This window comes from Sus scrofa, chromosome 8 (genome assembly GCF_000003025.6).
Source record: "Sus scrofa isolate TJ Tabasco breed Duroc chromosome 8, Sscrofa11.1, whole genome shotgun sequence".
NCBI lineage: Eukaryota > Metazoa > Chordata > Mammalia > Artiodactyla > Suidae > Sus > Sus scrofa.
The window spans coordinates 130,021,323-130,042,963 of record NC_010450.4 but is presented as its reverse complement, the minus strand read 5'-3'; the positions used below and the strand labels follow the sequence as shown (position 1 = coordinate 130,042,963).

The 21,641-nt window shown below is 42.5% G+C and overlaps 1 protein-coding gene across 1 annotated transcript in view; it reads right to left on the bottom strand.

The window, feature by feature from the left end:
* FAM13A (family with sequence similarity 13 member A) overlaps positions 1-21,383 on the bottom strand; it is a 306,151-nt gene extending 284,768 nt beyond the window's left edge. The window contains 2 exon segments of the mRNA XM_021100748.1: positions 7,218-7,407; positions 21,149-21,383. Coding sequence (XP_020956407.1) covers positions 7,218-7,407; positions 21,149-21,175 — 217 coding nt within the window. The 5' untranslated portion in view covers positions 21,176-21,383.

Sequence of the window (21,641 nt, the reverse complement as noted above, 5' to 3'; positions counted from 1 at the left end):
TAAAAGCTGACCTCGAGAAAGATGCTTAAGACACAGATCAACACAGAACACATACTACCCGACAAAGAGGAAATTTCATTCATATAACCTTCTCTGGTATATAACTTACCCCGTGCTCCAAGAGCAGCTTCGCATTTTAGGAACAACTATTTAAAAAAAAATTACATGTATGGAAGACACTTGTTAACTATCTGAGATTACCTTTGGAATCATCTGATAAGCAAGCAATAGGTCTTCAGTAATCAATAAATTCAAAGTAGAAGACCACAAAGTAGCATAGGACAAGACCCTTGACTTTGGCCAATTGATTTGTGACTATTCTTGTGGAATATTCTTGACTATTTGTGAATAGTCCCTGGGGAGAACACAAGAGGCTTCACGGAGGAGACTCTGGCTCCTTGGCATCATCTGTGGCTGAAGCACAGACAAGACGGAAGGGCTGGGGCGGATGGACCGCGACGCTAATGCAGTTTCAGCTTCAGGGCCCCTCATTTATCGGGGTCCTTTTCCAATGCTGTGTACTCTTAATTTGGGGTCCTTTTTCTTGAAGAGAGCCCCCACCCCAAGTGAAGCATCAGGACCCACAAAACCTTGACCGATCCCTGACCAAGAGAAACAAACATGAACTGAGAAGCAGGGACAGGAGAGCAGAAAGAAAGGTAAGCCGATGAAAATGTGGCGTGTTTGGGTCCCAGGGATGGGGCCAGACCACGGAAGAAATCCCCAGGGTAGGGCCTTGAACAGCAAGGTACAGCGTGAGGACTTTATCAGGAGTTATCGTTGGAGCCGTGCATGTGTGGGGGGAAGAGAGATACAGCATAATCGAAGTTCAAGGGAGACCTAGCCGGCCAGGAGAGAATGGAGAGGGCACAGAGCGTGCCTTAGGGGGTCTACAGTCTACTTGAAGGCAGTACGACAGAGACTGTGGTGGGAAGAGGAGAGAAACAGAGAGAAGAAAGATGATCTAGTACAGAGGGACGTACGGAAGAGAATGGGTTAAAAGCAACGTCAGGGTTGGAAAACTAAGACTCCAGGAGAAAGCACTGTGAAGGCCAAGGGGAAGTGGGCTGAAGGGTGGTAGCTGGGTTAGGGGAGAGGATAATGACTGCCAGCTCCGGGTGCTGGGTTCGAGGTGACAGCAAGTCAGCCAGACCACGGAGGGATGCTGAAGTGTAAGGAACAACCAAAGAAAAGAGTCACCCACGGATTCGACTTGCCTCTGTCTTTCTGGGAGCCTACTGGAGAATTCTGGCAAAAGCACCGAAGCCTATTAGGATGATTCAGATGGGAGGTTTTTTTTGAGAAAAAACTTCAAACATCATTCAGATCCTTATGGAGTTTGTCGACTGGTAAGGTGATTAGGTTTTTCCATATACACACATGTTGTTCAGTTATGAAGAACTGTATGAGCATCAAAAATGGACATGAATTTCAGTTCCGATTTTGACAAAAATGTGTCAAATCAGAGGTGACGTTAAAAACATTTTACCAGGAAGAAGTTCCCGTCATGGCTCTGTGGAAGCAAACCCGACTAGGATCCATGGGGATGCAGATTTGATCCTCGCTCAGTGGGTTAAGGATCTGGCACTGCCGTGAGCTGTGGTGTAGTTTGCAGATGCGGCTCAGATCCCACGTGGCTGTGGCTGTGGTGTAGGCAGGCAGCTGCAGCTCCAATTAGACACCAAGCCCGGGAACCTTCATATGCCACAGGTGCCGCCCTAAAGAAAAAGGAAAAAAAAAATATTAACCAGGGATTTCTATTGTGGCTCAACAGGTTAAAAACCTGATATTGTCTCTGTGAGGATGTGAGTTCAATCCCTGGCCTGGCTCAGTGGGTTAAGGATCTGGCGTTGCCACAAGCTATGGCACAGGTCACGGATACTGCTGGGATCCAGTGTTGCCACCGCTGAAGCATAAGCCTCAGCTGCAGCTCCAATCATAGCCAGGGCACCATGTAATCAGAAGAAGCACCAGTCAGCACATATGCTAGGCAGCTCCCCAACTGGCCCCAAGGATCCCCACCTCTCAGGATCCACACCTATGTGTAATCCCCTCGCCCACCTGAGCTGGGCTGGACCTCGTGATGGGCTTCTAATCAAAAGGATATAGCAAAGTGATGTAATTAGGTCCTAAAGTCACTTCTGAGATAAGGTTATGGAAGATTGACGTCCACTTTTCTCGCTTAGGTTCTCTTCCTGTCTCTGGTTCTTTTTGCTTGCTGGCCTTGATGAATCAGCTGCTATTTTGTGAGCTGCCTGATAAAAAGGGCCAACTGGCAAGAAACTGAGGGTGGTTTCTGGACAGCAGCCAGTGAATAACTGAGACCCCTGGGTCAACAGTCCACAGAGAACTGAATCCTTCCAACAACCACGTGAAGGAGCTTGGAAGTGAAGCTATTCCCAATCAGATCCTGGTATGACTGCAGCCTTAAATGAGACCCTAAAATGGAAGACTAAGCTGTGCCCAGATTCCTCGCCCACAGAAGCTGTGAGACTAAAACCACGGTTTTCATCTCCTATGTATGGGGATCATCTGTTTTGCAGCAACAGATAACTAATTTGATGCCATTCCTTTAATACCGCAGAATATCAGTTACTATTGGGAGACTTTAGCTTAGTCATTTTTAAAGCCTCAAGGTCTACTTCCACTGCTCTACGAAGCTTCATCTGAAACTTCAGAAGCACAGACGGGCATCCAGCAGACAGCACCCAATAAAAGATAATCCCATCCCTGGTCAAGGCCCAAATTCTGAAAATTTAGAATTTTATATCATAGTCCTATTATACCTACCCAGCTTCTGAGCCTGTCTTTGGCCCAGCAAATGTCCCTGGATCTGATTTCACTGTGTTTTTCTAGCTTTGACCTGAGGTTCCCTCTTCCAACAAGGTTGTGTGACCCTTCCCTCAAATAAATATATGTTCGGTTATCCAAAAATAACTACCCAGCTCCGAGAACTGGCTTTGAAAATTCCTGATCCCACAGGACCTCAAAGAGAAGCTCTAAATAGAAGTCATCAAACTCAACGCTTCTCAACCTTTTTTTTTTTTTTTTTCCTGCCCCTGCTCTATTTACTGGCACACCTCTCTTCCCTCGGAAACATCTCTCACCCAAGCACCCCCTAGGATACGGACCGATTTCCAATCAGGAAATGTTTACCCCTGGACGTGGCTATATTACACTCCGGGAAAAAGAATCCATACAGTTTTTAAAAGTGCCTTATGAACTTATAATGTATACAAGACCCAAAGGAGAGTTACCAGACTATAAAATCTCTAAACTTTCCTACTCTAAACTTTTGGGAAGTAAGTAAGTTGAGAGGGAGGAAGTAGTTAAAGGCTTTATGGAGTTACTCTCATATATTGAGATTCTGTTATACGTGATTTGCTGAGATACAGGTTAATTACCGTGAAATGGCAACTGAATAGTTCAGCCATGCCAAAAAAATATATATATATATCTCTAACATTCGCAGCTACTTTTGTGCACAACTGAATTATTTACTTCAAAATTTGATGAATCCATGAGTGAATGTGAATACATCAGCAGAAACTACGCCAGAAGTCAGACTTGCCCTCCCAGCACGCTGGCGCGGAGATCTGCATGAGAATCTGTAAGTATCTTCTGCCATCTGGTGGCCAGGGGCGAATCCTACACCGTGTAAATATCCCACAGTGTCTTTCTGCTCAAGTAGGAGTCCAGGAACGTGGTCAGCAAGATTGGGTAATTTACAACAGTATAAAGATGATAGGCTGCCCTAACTTACAAGATTTTCCTTTGAATGAAAAAATACATGCATATTTTTTGCTTTTCCAAAAGAAAAAAGTCCATGAAATCCACTTAAAAGGCTTCAATATCACTTTTATAAAAAGGTTGCTGTCCTAAAGTTCCTTTTTAACAAAAGGTTTCCCTTATGTCAAGTTGTTATATAACTACATTTACATTAAATGACAAAGTATAACCACAATATCTACATACGGTTAATTATGCAACCAATCAGGCTTCTGCCCCATTCCTGACAGAGAAACCTGACTGCATTATAGGTGTACAATAAGTGCTTGTTGACTGAAACTAAAAAAACAGTTAAATTAAACTAATTGAAGTATCCTGCCCTCAAACTTCATGACCACTCTTTAAACTCAGACAGGGCTCTTGGGTTTATTAACTAAAGCTATGCTAAGGAGAAGCAGAAGAAAAGCAATCGCTAAATTTTCCCTAGATTTTCAAACATTGCTGGTGTGAATATAAACCAATTCCACCACTTGGGTTGATTATAAAGTGCATGTATCTTTTTACCCAGCAGTCCCTTTCTAGAAGGTTAGTCTGTAGACACATCACAGTGCTTAAAATGACACGTTAAAGGTTAGGCACTGAATCATTGTTTGTAGACATCAAAAGACTCGGAATGATTTGACGTTATTATGATCTGATACTTAAAGCAGTGATACAAACATATCTATGGTGTAAGAGCGTGTGTGGGGGGGGAGAATTAAATGAGGAAAGCAAAATGCAAAATGGAACAGCCTCCAAAATATACTGCTGAATGATTTTTTAAAATAGGATTCATAAACAGTATGCATAGCGTGCTATAAAGGAGCTATGTTAGAAGGAAAAATGAGGAGTTCCTGCCATGGCTCAGCAGTTAATGAACCCGACTAGTACCCATGAGAACTCGGGTTCGATACCTGGCCTCCCTCAGTGGGTTAAGGATCCGGTATTGCCATGAGCTATGGCGTAGGTCACAGACATGACTCAGATCTCATGTTGCTGTGGCTGTGGCGTCGGCCAGCAGCTACAGCTCTGATTCGACCCCTAGCCTCGGAACCTCCATATGCCACAGGTGTGGCCCTAGAAAGACCAAAAAAAAAAAAAAAGGAAAAAGAAAATACACATATATGCTTACGCATTTAAATAACTTTATAAGAACACATCAGAAGCTAGCAAAACAGTATTGTTTCTGGGAGGAGAGAGGAATGGTCAGAGGACAGGGTTTGGAGGGAGAGACTTTTCATTATACACCCTCCTGAATTCTGAACCATATGCATATGGTCATTACTCAGTATTTTTTTTTTAATTAAAAATGAAAATGATTTTACATGAGAGATAACCTCAAATGGCTATTATTCAATCCTAGTCAGGTAAAAAAGGTCAGAACACCAAGAAGGCCAAAATCCAAGTATTTTTGCAGGTTGTCACACTTCAGCATCCAAACGAGGGGTACCGAACAACTCTATTTAGGATGTGAACTGGGTCATCGAGAGATCCGTCTGTATCTCAGTCGGCAGGAGAGCGTTTTACTCCAGGCTGAGTGTGTAAACCAGTCCGTCAAAGCTCTAACTCAGCGACACCCGGCCTTAGCATTCTGCAGGCCAGGGGCCCGTCTTCCTGCCACGCTGCACGTAACACCTTTGTGTTTGACCTGCTTCAAGTACTTGAGCAAATCCAGGGCTGTTCTCTAAGAAACCTCGCCCTCCTGCAGCAATCTTGCTCCAGAACACAAGGAGATAACGCCTAGGGGGTGAAGAATGCATAGGTGGCTCTTCAGTTTTCAGGACAAAATATGATTTTGTCATCTACACAGCAGGCAACTTGGGCCAGGAGCTGTTTCTGACCGACCACAAACCACCTGACAACCTTCTGAACTCTGACCCATCTGTCAGAGTCCCTGTTCTCAAAGCAGATACACATTCCCACAGAGGGAGGGGGAGCCACGCTCCCCAGGAATTCCCAGCACAGCCCTCTCCTGGGGTGGGGCTGGGGGATGGACTCAGAATCACAGCAAGAAACAAACCACACAAAGTATGGAATTCCTTCCGAGTCTCAAGTTTTACCTTTAAAACGGCCCACAAAATTGACCTTCTACTCTGCAATGAGTCTTATCTTAGTATAAAGTGTTGTTTTGGCATAGAAAATGAAAATTCCAAGCTCTTCCTCAAAATATCTCCTTCCCAAATCTCTTAAAGCTTATTGATATATATATAAATAATAAAACATATTTTATATATATATATATATATATATTTTTTTTAACAGCTTCCCTTGAGGCATGTGGAAGTTCCCCAGCTAAGGATCAAATTGGAGCTGCAGCTGGCTGGTCTATGCCACAGCCATGGCCAACACGGGATCCGAGCTGCATCTGCAACTTACACTGCAGTCTGCAGCAATGCCAGATCCTTAAGCCGCTGAGCAACGCCAAGGACTGAACTCACAAACTCACGAAGACCATGTTGGGTCCTTCACCTGCTGAGCCACAACAGAAACACCTGGGTATATCCTAGATAGTTTGACATTCTCCCACCATCCTGCCCTAGCTTGGGAAGCATCATTCTCCCAAATTATCCAGGTTTTAAAGTCCTATTATAAGGAAAATCACAAAAAAGCTATAGAACATAGCTCTCGGTGACTGAGAGAGGTATCATTTATCTTTTTATCATGCAGTGTACTATGGTCCTCTGCAATTATTTTGCACAATTAATCTGACTAATTCAAAAGTAAATGATCTCCCGTCCCCCTACCACACACACCATAGAAGGTTTATCTTCCATACTTTTTTCGGCATTCAGCAAGTCCATGCCTGACCTCAAGCTATAAGAGATACTTGAAAAGTATTCTTACATTAAAAATGATGGACCGTCAGTGGGAGCTTAATGAGCCAAGAGAACTCACAATTAATATTAGAACAACGTGGAGTTCCCGTTGTGGCTCAGTGGGTTAGGAACCTGACTCGTGTTCATGAGGATGCAGGTTCAATAGCTGGCCTCGCTCCGTAGGTTAAGGACCAGGCATTGCTTCCAGCTGCAGCACTGGCCGCAGATAAGGATGAGATCTGGTGTGGCTGTGGCTGTGGCATAGGCCTGCCACTGTAGCTCCAACGCTACTCCTGAGCCTGAGAACTTCCGTGTGCTGCTGGTGTGGCCCTAAAAAGAAAACAAACAAACAAATCAGAACAGTGCATTTTAGCACTTTCAAAACCAGGAAGGATTCCAAACCAGAAATCTTCATGATTAAAGTGACTGCTCCACGGGGCGCTGAATGCACATTTTCAAAATCATGTGAAGCAGTCCTAGGTTCTTCGTGTCTTCTTACATGGGGAAAGCATATTGCGCCATAATTTGATGTTCTAATTAAGGGGTTTCAGGGAAGAGTCTAATAATACGCTATGAAGTCATTCATATCAAAACATTCTGCAAAAAACAGAATTAAAACACGACTGGACCTACCGTGCATGGTCAGGTATTCCACGAGGCTCCTCACTACGGCTGGAACGCCGTTCTCGGTGAGACCCTGCTGGTGAAGCTCCTGCAGGCTGACTCCAAATAGCTTTTTATAGGTGGAATTCCTCGGCTCGGTGAGTGGCGCTGCCACTATCTTCTTCATGTCTTCTTTCAGCCGAACCGTTGCTTTGCTTTGCTTAAAATAGCGCAAGAGAAAAGAGCAGTCAGTCACTTTCACCACGGGAGGTTGCATGGTTACAGCAGAACCATCCGAATGAAGGGGTAAGTGTGTGGAGGCTGGAGAGCAGGTGTCTTCCCCTCAACTCCAATCTAAATCCCTACCACCTCTCACTTGGTGCCCAGCGTTGGGAAGGGCACACCCGGAGGTAACACTTCAAGGAGGGAAAAATAAAGAGAAACCTCAAGCCACAACTTAACCGTAGCTAAGCGAGGGAGCAGTACACTGCAGTATCTAAGCTCTGTGACTACAGTAACCAGGGGTGTGACTCCTGAGTACCCGGTTAATGGGAAATCAAACATTAATGAGAATATCGAAACTCCATGCAGATCCTGAAACAATAAGATCTTCCTAAAGGGAAAAATTTATCTAGAGGTCATTTGAGGGTGGCTTTAACTTGAAGGATTCGAAAAATATGTATGTGTAGAATGAACATTTATTGCTCTGATTTGATTGATCATATCTGAATATCTCAATAATACTTTGGCACATAAAATCAATTTTTTTTTTTTTTTTGTCTTTTCCAGGGCTGCTCCCGCAGCATATGGAGGTTCCCAGGCTAGGGGTCGAATCGAGCTGTAGCTGCCGGTCTACATCACAGCCACAGCCACGCTGGATTTGAGCCCATCTGCGACCTACACCACAGCTCACGGCAACGCTGGATCCTTAAGCCACTGAGCAAGGCCAGGGATCGAACCCACAACCTCATGGTTCCTAGTCGGATTCGTTAACCACTGAGCCACGACAGGAACTCCTAAAATCAATTCTCACTGACGTTCAGAATGCCATAATCTCTGAAACAGCAATGTTTCAGGTAATCACAACTTAAAAAATTTCAACAAGACTGGACATATTTTAAATTTAAAAATGCAACCTATATTCAGTCAATTTGAGGCAATCACCACAGTGAAAACTACATACAAATTTGGATGTAGTTTCTTCCTTTTAATAGAAAAATTTTCCCCAAGGATGTGTTTTTAAAAGATAAATTTTAATATAGTTTAATTAACTAAATGAAGGATTTTTTTTTTTTCTTAAAGCATGTGTCCTGGAGTTCCTGTTGTGGCTCAGCGAGTTAAGAACCTGACTAGTATTCATGACGCCATAGGTTCGATCCCTGGCCTCACTCAGTGGATTAAGGATCCGGCCATTACCTATGGTGTAGGTCACAGACACAACTTGGATCTGGTGTTGTTGTAGCTGTGGTACAGGCTGGCAGCTGCAACTCTGATTCGACCCCTAGCCTGGGAACTTCCATAAGCTGCAGGTGCAGTCCTAAAAGAAAAAGGAAAAAAAAAAAACAAAAAACAGAAGAACAAAAACATGAGTCATATAAATGTCTGTATCTGTAAGGCTAAACACTGGAAAGATAGCAAAATGCAAACCGTTTTATTTGGGGACAGAGGAAGCTGACTGGGGGAAACATTCGCTTTTTGAGAATAAATGCAGCAACTAACAGTGTCAGTATTCTCAGTGTAGACACATATCGCTGTTACTAGAAGTAAACATTGTTTCCATTGGAGAGTTAAGGAAACAAAGATCAAAGAGTTAAGAAGTAATTTGGTAAAAATCATGGAGCTGGTCAGAGACAGTTTTATCCTACTCTAAGTCCACAATCCCCTCCTTAATTTAAATTTATATTAAAGTGATTTGTGTCAGAGTTCCCCTTGTGGCGCAGAGGAAACGAATCCAACTAGGAACCATGAGGTTGTGGGTTCGATCCTTGGTCTTGCTCAGTGGGTTAAGGATCCAGAGTTGCCATGAGCTGTGCCATGAGCTCAGACCTGACATTGCTGTGTCTGTGGTGTAGGCCGGCAGCTGCAGCTCTAATTTGACCCCTAGCTTGGGAACCTCCATATGCCACAGGTGTGGCCCCCAAAAGACAAAAGAAATAAATAAATAAAGTGGGTTGTGTATAATTTTAGTAATAAACTATGGTAAATACTATATGTGACACATAACAATTACACAAAGATTAGACACATATATTTTATGGCCACACCTGTGGCATATGAAAATTGCCAGGCCAGGGACTGAATCCAAGCTGCAGCTGTGAACTGCACCACAGCTTCAGTAACAGTGTATCTTTATCCCACTGCACCAGGCTGGGGACTGAACCCTTGCCTCTTCGTCAACCTGAGCCACTGCAGTCGGATTCTTAACCCCTTACCACAGCAGGAACTCCTACCACTGTGATTTTTAGAAGAGCTGCTGTAGTTTGACTTTGAATCTTATAATCTACAGAATCAGACCAAACTTCATAAACACGTTTGCATCTTTGTATAGGTCACATTTGAAAGTCAGATTCCCCTAGTGAAAAATCCAGCAAAGGTAAAGTTACACCATAGATTTAATATCCATTCATATTATAAATAAGACAAGGCTTTAGCTACTACAGCGCAGTCTGGGCAAGAACTATCATCGCTGTTACCAAGGAAGTTACTAAGTCAAATTTGGTAACAGCTATTGTTGTGTGTGTGTTGTGTGTGCAAGTGTAAAAACCTATCACTCTCCTTCAAATGAACACATGGGACATTTCAGTCAACCAGGTCTACCTGGGAAGTGAGCAGCCAAAAAGTAGCTGTAGTAATAAAACTTTGAAAATGGTCTCAAATGGAGCATTAGAAACAGCTGACAGTACAAGGTTAAATCATTCCGATTTTATCTTTTATTTTCTTATAGACACAATTCAGCATTGCGGTTTAGAGCATACACTACAGAACCAGACTCCTTGTTTTGAATCCCATTCTGATCTTATTAGCTGTGTAACCTTGGACAAGTCACTTACACGCTGTACACCTCAGTTTTCCCATCTATGAAATGGGGATACCAGGAGTTCCTATCTCATAGGAGTATTACAAGGCTGAAAGAAGCTCATAGACATACAAGAATAAGAATGTCTGACATTCTCAAGTATTTGTTGCTATCCTCATCATCATCCTTCTTCCAGGAAATTATACTGATTTCTTTTTCAAAAAAAAAAAAATTGAGAGATGCTTAACCACTCCTATACTCAAATGTGTGTGTGGACTACAGACTGATGTTTAAGAAGGAACCATGGCTGGGGTCTGATGACCTAATTATTCTCCGTGTATCTCAATCCCTTAAAATAATAGCTATGACTTTTAAAAGATAAAATCATTTTGCACTTTAGTATCCAAATTTCCCAAGTTTTTATTAGAAATTCAAGGTTTTCTTTGAAATCCTGCCTATATGTGAGTTTAAAAGGTAAATGAAAGTTCTTTCTGCTAAGAGCTCTAGTCTTTACTCTGTCTTTTAATTAGTATAGTCAATATGTTGTGTCTCCTGTTAATAGACTGTGTAAATAAGCAATCTTGGCATCATGGTTCAATATTTTCAAGGATGAGAGGTAATTAACCTCCCAAAGAACTGATTGAAAATTAAACTGTTTACTCAGTCAAGAGCTATACAACGTAGCACGCTGATGTGTAATCATAGCAATAAAAGAACATCTGATTATTGTTTTTAATTGGTAATCTAATTTAGGCGAGCACTTTTTAAGAAGTAAATATTGCTTAAAAACAACCACAATGAAACAAAACGGCTACATTTTCAGAGACATCCAAATCAATTCTTCACTGACAGGTTTAGAACAGAGGTAAAATATGCTTTCTGCTAAGTAATAAAAAATATTCTAGAGTTCCCTAATCACAGAAAAAGAAAATAACTAAGGAAATAGAAATCTATTTATAATTAAGTCCATTTAAACTAAAATTACATTCTACTTTTGTACAATGATTACAGCACTATCTCTTTATCAATGTCAGTATCTGTGGAATTTCAGCTTCAAACACACAGTTGACCTTTCTTGACTTAAGCTAAAAAGTTACTACAGGAGGGAGTTCCTATCATGGCACAGTGGTTAATGAACCCGACTAGGAACCATGAGGTTGTGGGTTCAATACCTGCCCTCACTCAGTGGATTGAGGATCTGGTGTTGCCGTGAGCTGGGGTGTAGTGTAGGTCACAGATGTGGCTCAGATTCCGTGTTGCTGTGGCCCTGGTGTAGGCTGGTGGCTACAGCTCCGATTGGACCCCTAGCCTGGGAACCTCCATATGCTGCGGGAACAGCCCAAGAAATGGCAAAAAAAAAAAGAAAAAAAAAGTTACTAAAGGCGATGTTGTGTGTCGAACTTAACTATTTAAACTTTTGTTTCATTCCCATACATCACTTGAACTGGAAAACTGGCGTGTGTGTGTGTGTGTGTGTGTGTATGTAAAAGCAGTATAGGCTCCCACATTAAAAAAAAGAACAGAGACAAGGAAGGAAACTTCAGGTTTTACTGCTAGAACTATCTGTGGGGTCACTGAGTGCTTATAACATCCCCTAAAGAATAAAGAAACCAGGACCCCAAAACCTGTGGTGAACTCAGTGAGAAAGGGCGAAGACTAAAGCTCACGTCACCCGCATTTTCTACCAGTATTCATTTTTCTTTTTCTTTTTAGGGCCACACCCATGGCATATGGAGGTTCCCAGGCTAGGGGTCAAATCGGAGCTGCAGCTGCCAGCCTGCAGTTGGCACAGCAACAGCAACACGGGATCTGAGCCGCATCTGTGACCTACACTCCAGCTCACGGCAACACCGGATCCCTAACCCACTGAGAGAGGCCAGAGATGGAACCCACGACCTCATGGATCCTAGTCAGATTCGTTAACCACTGAGCCACGACGGGAACTCCTCATTTTTATAATTAAATGCTGGCAACCTTGTTTTTCTACGCTTTTATTTATGATTAAAAACACAGTTTAGATAGCTCACAAAATGCACGGACCAGGACAGAAGTATTTGTTGATGTGAGGCCACCTAGCCTTTAGCTCCTCTTTTTTTTTTTTTTTTGGCTTTTTAGGGCCACACTTGAGGCCTATGGAGGTTCCTAGGCTAGGGGTCGAATCTGAGTGGCAGGTGCCGGCCTACAGCACAGCCACAGCAATGCAGGATCCGAGCCACATCTGCAGACTACCCTGCAACTAAGAGCAACACTGGATCCTTAACCCGCTGAGTGAGGCCAAGGATGGAACCTGCAGCCTCATGGATTTGCATTCACTTCTGCTGCACCACACAATGGGAATGCCCCTCTTTTTTCTAGTGACAAATCCTGACTGCCTTTGGGGGAATGACCGCACTGTCGCTGGTGAACAGCTTTGATGGACAGCACTTACAGCCACTGGCCAGCCTTCAGCAAAGGCTGGGCTTGGGTGCCCTACCAGGTCAATCAGTCACCTGTTCCTCTAGGCCACTGAAGCTTGAGTGGACTGTCACAAGGACAGAAAAATGGTTGGAGCTAATTTATTCCAGGTAGTGCTCTCACAAGATGGTTAGATTAACGAACCATTACACGAACTCTCGCCGCCTGCATCACTGGAGTTGCTAGAGTCCTTGAGCTGTCCTTTCTGACACTGGCCCTTCAGCTCTTCCTTCTACATGGCATGCCATTCCATGACTTTCCAGTAGTTTCTTTGGGCTTAAATTAGCCAGAACCCATTCCTGTTCTGTAGCAACACACACACTCACCTCTGATTGATAAAAGTACTCCAAGAAAAAAAAAGAGAGGGGGATAATCAGAACAAACAGAGAACCAGGGTTTTAGATAACAAGAGAAAAATCAGAATAATAAGGACAGTTAACTTTGACAGAGTGTTGACTGACTGTATCAGGCACGGCTTAAATACCTTTGATGTCTTCACTTGTTAAATCCTAATAAACATTAGGAAGGAGAATACTTTTGTGAGCTCCGTTTTACAGAAGAGACCCGTAATGTGCTCCTGGTCCCATCAAGGATGCAGTGTGGCCACGAGTCACTCGAACCATCTGAGTGACTAATGCTGTCTCCAAAAAGAAGTGACGGGAATCAAAACGCATATGCCAGCAAGTCCTGTCCACTCGCTAAAGATAAAATAAAATTTTTACTCTTTCTTTTTATGGCTGCGCTCACAGTGCATGAAAATTCCCAGGCAAAGGACGGAATTCAAGCCACAGCTGTGACCTATGCCGTAGCCATGGCAACACCAGAGCCTTTAATCCACTGCGCCTGGCTGGGGATTGAACCCGCACCTCGGCAGGGACCCAAGCCACTGCAATTGGATTCTAAACCTACTGCGCCATAGCAGAAACCCCCCCAAAATTTTAATTCTTATAGCAGAGGAAAATAAGATTATTTATATATTTTGGGTCTCCTTAAAATAAAGATATGTTTTGCAATATCAATACTTCTGACACTAGAACCTGCTAAGAGAGGCTTTCATCAAACTAATAAATAGGATGAGGTTCAGAAGCCTGAGTTTTCATAATAGCTAACATTTATTGGGCGTTGCTTTTGTGCCAGACTCTACTGTAAGTGCTTTTAACATTAACACCTGTAAATTTCAAAGCAAACTTACCGGGAGGAATGCTTACTATTCCCATTTGGATAAGAAAACTAAGGCACAAAGAAAAGGAAACTGGCTTAGGAAAGTTTTAGAGCCAGAATATAACCCCCAGGTGCTCCAGCTCTTAATGTGGAGACTCTTTACCATGACAGACTATACTATTTCCAGGACCTTTCAAGTTAGAGGTTCTATGAGGCCCCAAGGGGGACAATACTACATGCAGCACTCTATTTGCAGAACTTAATACAAAGTCAATTTCAGGCTGTTGAATTCCATTGCCTGTTTTTCCTTAAGGCAATCCTCTAAGAATTTAAGCACCATGATTGTGAGGTACTTGGAAGGACAACCAGGTTACACAGCTGGTAAAATTCAAAGCCGGGTACCTTAAAAGTCTTTGCAACTGGGGCTAGGACCAATCCATCTAAGCAAGAAGGTGTAGAATAGTTTCCATTGTGGCACAGCGCAAGTAAGAAAAGTACATGACACATTGTGTAAATAAAACCCCCTGAATCCAGGAGTTCCCGTTGTGGTGCAGTGGTTAATGAATCCAACTAGGAACCATGAGGTTGCAGGTTCGATCCCTGACCTTGCTCCGTGGGTGAAGGATCTGGCGTTGCCATGAGCTGTGGTGTAAGTCGCAGATGTGGCTCGGATCCTGCATTGCTGTGGCTGTGGTGTAGGCTGGCGGCTACAGCTCTGATTAGACCCCTAGCCTAGGAACCTCCATATGCGTGGGAGCGGCTAAATAAATGGTAAAAAGACCAAAAAAAAAAAAAAAAATCCCTGAATCCACAGTGATAATAAGAGGCATGAATAAGTTACAAAAGTCTGCTTTATAGAACATGCTGCAACTATAGAAGGAATTACAGAATTAGAAAGTCACCACTTTCTGCATATCATTTAACCAATAATTTTGTCAAAGATTGTCAGTGGATGCGAAAACATCAGGTGAAAAGTTGTTGGAGAAGAGGATTTTCACAGCCTCAAAAAAACCACATAATATTTGCAAAGATAAAAGGATTACCTTCACAGTTCACATCTGGGTATAGCTAAGCTTAAGGTGTGGTACCTCGGTGGCGCGGGGGGCGGGGGGGAGTTTCTGGAGAAAAGGCAGTAGGCTCTCCTGACCCAGGTTAGCTTCTGAGAGGTCACACTGAAGAAATGACTCCTTTGTAGAAGTAGAGGAGGGAGGCCCAGGACTGGCGAAGTTGAAAAGGGACCTTGCCCTCTCACCACTATACCTCACAGGAACCTCTTGGTGCTGATGCCGCAAAAGTTCATCTTATTGAAATGTGAGTAAGAAGAAAGGAAAACAGCCAGCCAACTAAACACACACAGTACTTTTTTAAAAGTAGCAAAGAGCATCAAGACTTTCTTGAAATAATTCATCAGAAAAATGTTGCCAGGAAACAGATGAAAACTGTAACCTAGCTTCACAAAAATAACCAGCAAAAGTTAATACGGAAATGCTATCAAAAGCACAGGCAACATGGACAAAAATAAACTGTTTCATTAAAATGAAAAGCTTTTGTGCATCAAAAGACTATAGTGAAAACAGTGAAAAGACAATCCACAGAATAAGCAAAAGTATTTGCAAATCATATATCTGATTTATGTTTAATACCCAGAGTATATTTCAGAATGCTAACTACAACAGTAAAACCCATTTCAAAAATGGGCAAAAGACTTGAAGAGGCACTTCGAAGAAGACATAAGTAGCTCATGAACACACACAAAGATGCTCAATGCCACTCGTCACTAGGAATATGCAAATCCAAACCCCAGTTAGATACACGTCACATGATAGCTAGTATCAAAAAAAAAAAAAATCAGAAAACAAGTGCTAGATAGGATGTGGAACAACTGGAACCCTTATGCATGTTGGTGATGACGTGAAATGATAACAGCACGATGGCAAACAGGTGGGTCCTCCAAAAGTTACACATAGAATTACCTGCGATCCATCAGTTACACTTCCGAGTATATACTCTAAAATCAGGAACTCAAACAGATACTAGTACATCAGTGTTCATAGCAGCATTATTCATAATAGTCAGAAAGGAGAAACATCAATAAATGAATAAACAAAATGTAATATACACACACACTCATATATACACACACAATGGAATATATTATTATATATTATTATGTATTATATACATACACATGCAATGGACTATTATTCAGTCTCATAAAGAAATGAAATTCTCGTAACATATATAATATAGAGGAACCTTAAAAATATTATACTACATAAAATAAGCCAGACACACACACACAAAACCCAAAATGGTAGGATTCTGTTTATATTTAGTACCTAGAACAGGCAAATTCATAGAGACAGAAAGCAGAACAAATGGTTCCAGGGACCCAGGGGGAGAGGGACGGGGAGTGGAGGGTTAGTACGTTTGGTGGGTACAGAGTTGGGGACAAGAAAAACGTTCTGGAGATGCATGATGGTGACGGTCACGCAATACTGTGAATGTACAAATGCCACTGAATTGTCAACCTAAAAACAGTTAAAATGGTAAATGCTGTGTTACATATGTTTTACCACCATTTTTATTAAAGTTAATGACTCGATCACAATGATGAAAGGACACCACCAGGCAGAAACACACAAATTTAGGGACGAGATCGTCAGCCAGTAGGAGGATGTGAAATGGAGATTGGCCGAAATCCACAGAGGAAGAAAAGGAAAAGACACAAACTTTTCAGAAGCGAAGACTACATTCTGATGAGCACAAAGGAGAACAGGAACCACAGATAGCCCAGGAAGGCACAAGAAGATATGAAAGAGAAAAACAGGCATCATCAAACCTGTTGACAAATCACAAGGATCTGACAGCTACCGAGAGCAGTTACATGCACCCCAATGTATGTTATTGAAGTTCCCAAAGAAGAAAACTAAATAGTATCTTGGAATAGAGTCTTTGATGAAGTAGACTATTTAAAGATGTAATTCACACCAAAAAAACTTTGTTTATGGCACACCATTGTAAATCAATTACTCTTTAGTAAAAAAAAAAAGAGAGAGAAAAAAACACAAAAACTTTGTTTAAATAGAAGCCTTAAATCTACCATGTGACTGTGAAACGGCACGTCATGACTCAGAACAGTCCACACAAAGATATTTTCTAAGGAAATTATGAGACTGATAATATATGAATAATCCTTTGGGGAGCCAGACAAAAATTATGTCATAATAAGGAAAGAAAGTATCAGTGGCCTCAGGCTTATCAACTGCAGTAGTATTTAACAGTGGAAGACAACAGACTAAGGCTTATGAGACAGTTAAGAAAACTTGAGTCAAATTTAATAACCGATCAAGCTGTCCCCTAGCGATAAAAGCTACAATTTGAATATACAAAAGCTAAGAGAATTCTGTACACATGAGCTTTCCTTGAGAAAACTACCAGATCACAAACTTTAACCAGTTTATAGATGACCGAAGAGCTTTGGATGAAAGGACCAGCAGAGAAATTTTTTTTTTAATTTAGGAAATTAAAATGTTTTCATTTAAAACATTTAAAGTAAAAAAGTAAAACAAAAGAAAATAAAATGTCAAAGCATCATCATGTTATGCAAAGAAGGAATGAAGAACCTGCAACAATTACACTCAAAAGGGAGGACCCGGGTTAAAACACTTCCCGATTATAAGAAAGTTGCCATGTCATCCAGAAGACAAAACTAGAAAGTGAATGGTAGTTACCTGGAGACAGATTTTAAGATACATAAACAAACGGTCACTTCTAAAGATGGAACAGGCGTTCCCGTCGTGGCTCAGCGGTTAACCAACCCGACTAGCATCGTGAGGACGAGGGTTCGATCTCTGGCCTCGATCAGTGGGTTAAGGATCCGGTGTTGCCATGAGCTGTGGTGTAAGTCACAGACATGGCTGGGATCCCGTGTGGCTGTGGCTGTGGCTGTGGTGTAGGCCGGCAGCTACAGCTCTGATTGGACCCCTAGCCTGGGAACCTCTGTATGCCGCAGGTAGGGCCCTAAAAAGCAAAAAGGCCAAAAAAAAAGAGAGAAAAGAAAGATGGAACAGATTTTCTAGGACGGCAGTGAAGTTCCTCATGATCAAAGACAGGTAAAAACACTAGTGTGATGCCATTTGTCATCCTTTACACTCATAGAAAACTTTAAAAGAAAAGACGACATGGGTAAGAAGCAAGGAGCTTCAATTTTCTGGAAAGCAATCCAGAAAAATATTCCTGCCCTCCCTCTATCCAGACCTCCAAGCACAGAAGGGCAAGTCACAATGAGCAGGACTCATACAAACAGGAACCCCAGACAGTCACACTATACTGTTAATCAGGGAAAAATGCTATAGAATTAAGGTCAAGTGTGATTTGTGTTTATAAGTTTATATGCTCCTAGAAAGAAAGACAGGACTTAAGCAATAAATAAGTATCTATTTATTTCTGAGTTATGCAATCTTAGGTGATTCTTATTTTCTCCTTTTTAGTTATTTGCATCTCCTAAATTTTATACACTAGATGGGTACCACCAAGAAAAATTAAAAGTTGCTATAAAAGGCTATACTGTCTATATAAAAGAAAGCCAGCGAGTTCCTGCTGCAGTGCAACGGGATCGGCAGCATCTCTGCAGGAGCAAGATGCAGGTTGGATGCTGGTCCAGCGCAGTGGGTTAAAGGATCCAGCTGCTGCAGCTGAGGAGGTAGGTTTGATCCCTGGCCTTGCTTGGTGGGTTAAGGATCCGGTGTGGCCACAAATTGTGGCAAAGGTTGCAGATGCAGCTCGGATCTTATGTTGCTGTGGCTATGGCGCAGGTTCAACCCCTAGCCTGGGAACCTCCGTTGAAAAGAAAAAAAAGAAAAAAAGAACCTACACATAGCCCCCCACGCGCCTTTCTTTATCAGTAGACCATGCAAACTCTGCCTTCTTAGCCCACTTCTCTTCCAAATGACCACATGCCTCTTTGGGAAAAAACAACCTGAGCTGCAAGGAATCCAAAAGACTCAGTATTCGCCTGAGAAGCTTGGGTCATCCCCAAGTGTATTTAAAACTAGAAGAGACTGGAGTTCCCTGGTGGCTCAGTGGGTAAGGGACCTGACGTTGTCGCTGCTCTGGTTCAGTCTCTGACTCGGGGACGTCTCCGTGCCGTGGGTGCAACCAAAATAAATTTATTAATTAATTGTAAAAAACTAGAAGAGACTAAGCTACCAGTTGGCATGTATCATCTCTATTCTGCCTGGGAGAGATGTGCTGAGGAAAGACAGCAAAAAACCTACCTCTTCTTTGTAATGTAATGTACGTGAATTTGTGAGGCCATTGCAGTTTTATCAACAGCACTAGCACTTTGGGAAAGAGAAAAACAAAAGCAATGAGGAAGAGAAAGTTGGTGAGTCAACGAAAGTAGGAAGTGAAAATCTTAAAGCCAGTCTGTGCCCCACTTCAAGAATCCATCAACACACCAACACACACTCTCTCTAAATCTCTAGCACTCTATTACTTTGTAATGACTGTCTTCAGCAGCTGGATACCTGAGCAGGTAACACATCCATGTCTGAGTAGAGAAGTCCTCCACTAAAAAAGTATGTGTGCCCAAACCATCTGTTCAAGTGTGACTTCATTTTCACTTTTCCATCACAAACATAACCATTTTGTTCTTCAGTCACTCTTCTTATAGAAATACTATGCCATGATTCCTAAACATGTAAATATTTCTTCTACAGTAAAACTGGGACACGGCACAATCGCAGGCCAAGCTGAGGGTGAAGAAGGGTAGGAATGATTGAGAATTACGCTTCCACTGGAGTAAATGATCTCTTCCATGGCATAATTTTATGTCAGCCTTCAATGAAAGTTTGTCATGCTTGGATCAAAATTAAGGAAAAATACAGAATTTCATACATGGGTCCGTCTGCATTTTAGTCGAGGTACATACAGATCAATACACGCAGACCAAGGGCAAAAGCAGTAAAGATCTCATCAAACACGCAGATATCTGTCCATCTCAGGACAAAGAGGTCAGTCTGCTGCTTTACTCTACACACTGCCAGATTGTAAGTTTTTTTTTTTTTTTTTTTTTTTATAAAGCTGGAAAAATGCAGACCTGTGTCTGTAGGAAAATGAAAGCTCAGTATGTTCCCCTTAGGAAAGGAACCTCTTTGGAAAAGGAAAAAGATCAGCAGCTGAATCCTACAAGCTTGGGGCTGAAAGGAAGGGAGTCAGGAAGACGGGCTCACAGGATGCTGAGAAGTTCTGAGCGTGGACATGAGGGTGTCACCTTGCAGTCTTAACTAAGAAAATTCAACCTGTGGGACTAAGCCACCATCTGGTGGCCATTCAGGGCCTAGGTGTCAAAAATTACCCAGCTATGTCTGGTAGGATGCCATCACAGCCTACAACAAAATGCAGCTCTTGCTGAAACCTGAAAAACACATTGGATCTGACCTATATGTGATGACACGTGGGAGAAATGAAAGGTGATAATACAGAATAAGATATTTCTCATGTAGTACCTCCAGGGACAAATATAATGCCCACCTAGAATACAATATCAACTTGAGATTTTATTTATGCATTTGCTATACACTGAAATTAAAAAATTTAATTACAGTATCCTGAAGTTAAGTAATTGAAGATAAATTTGGTTACTGCAAAAGCTTACACGTAAGCACCAACGGAAGTGCTTTGAAATTCATGAATTTCAGCCCTAGACATATACACATTTTCCCATAGATTTTTAGATCAGTGTTATTTACTGCTGCTACAGTATTACAACCAGTGGTTTCTATAGGTGACTCAGGATTCACACACATTTATTAGCTTAGTTAGCTCTTTTACCATCACTTTTAGCAACCCTCCTGAAACAAAAATTCTAGAATTACTAAATGAAAACAAAAATGTGGAATGAAAAAAAATGTTACATTCTCTGAGGGAAATTGATGAATGGTTACTTTAATTCTTTTAATTCATGCTCCATCTAGGCACAAGATATTTCCAGTAGCTACAAGGAAGCGTTCGTATTTAACTCTTTCAGAACAAAAAAAGTCTTACAAGGCTTGAGACTGATCGACAGTAGATCAAGTTCACGGACCCCAATGAGCTCCGCATGCATCGCTCTTCACTTTTTTTTGGAAAAGGAAAGTGGACGAAAAGACGGACTGCCCCCCCCCCCCAATCAACGTCCATGTGAATAGAAAGGAATTTAAGGGAACCTTCCCCCCACCTCCTAGGAAGGGAAAAACTAAGTGACACAGGCATCGCAAAACCGGGAGGGCCGAGGCCTCTGCGCGCCCTGGCAGGGCGCACGGAGGCAGAGGTGGCCTGTACTCACACAGATGGCGAGAGCGCCCGCCCCCATCTCGCAGGAAGTGCCCGGTGGCCCTGATGGAGCCGGGTTGGAACCATCAAGATCACGGCACAGCCCTCAAATTCCACTCTGGCGATGTGCGCGGATGTGAAACCCAGCTCCGGATCCGGAGTCCCCGCGGAAGGCGCGGAGCGGCTCCTAACATTTTCGGAAGTGTGGTTTGGCTTCTGATTTGGCGAAACCCACGTGGCCGGGAGGACTGCCTGGAGTTGAAATTTGATCCAGAGCCTCTAGTACCAGCGAGCGGAAGGAGTCATGTGACCTGGGCCTTAAGTTGCTGACATCTTTTTCGGAAACCTGGCTCGCTAGAGGTCACACACTGGCGCCTTCAGTTTGGAACCGCCAACCACCTGGTGATTGTCATCAATAGGACTTAGCTTAGTGCAGAAAGCAAAGCGAAACACACACCTGCTTCCTGTCGCTACTCATCCCGAAGAGAAATTCACGGAGTCACCCG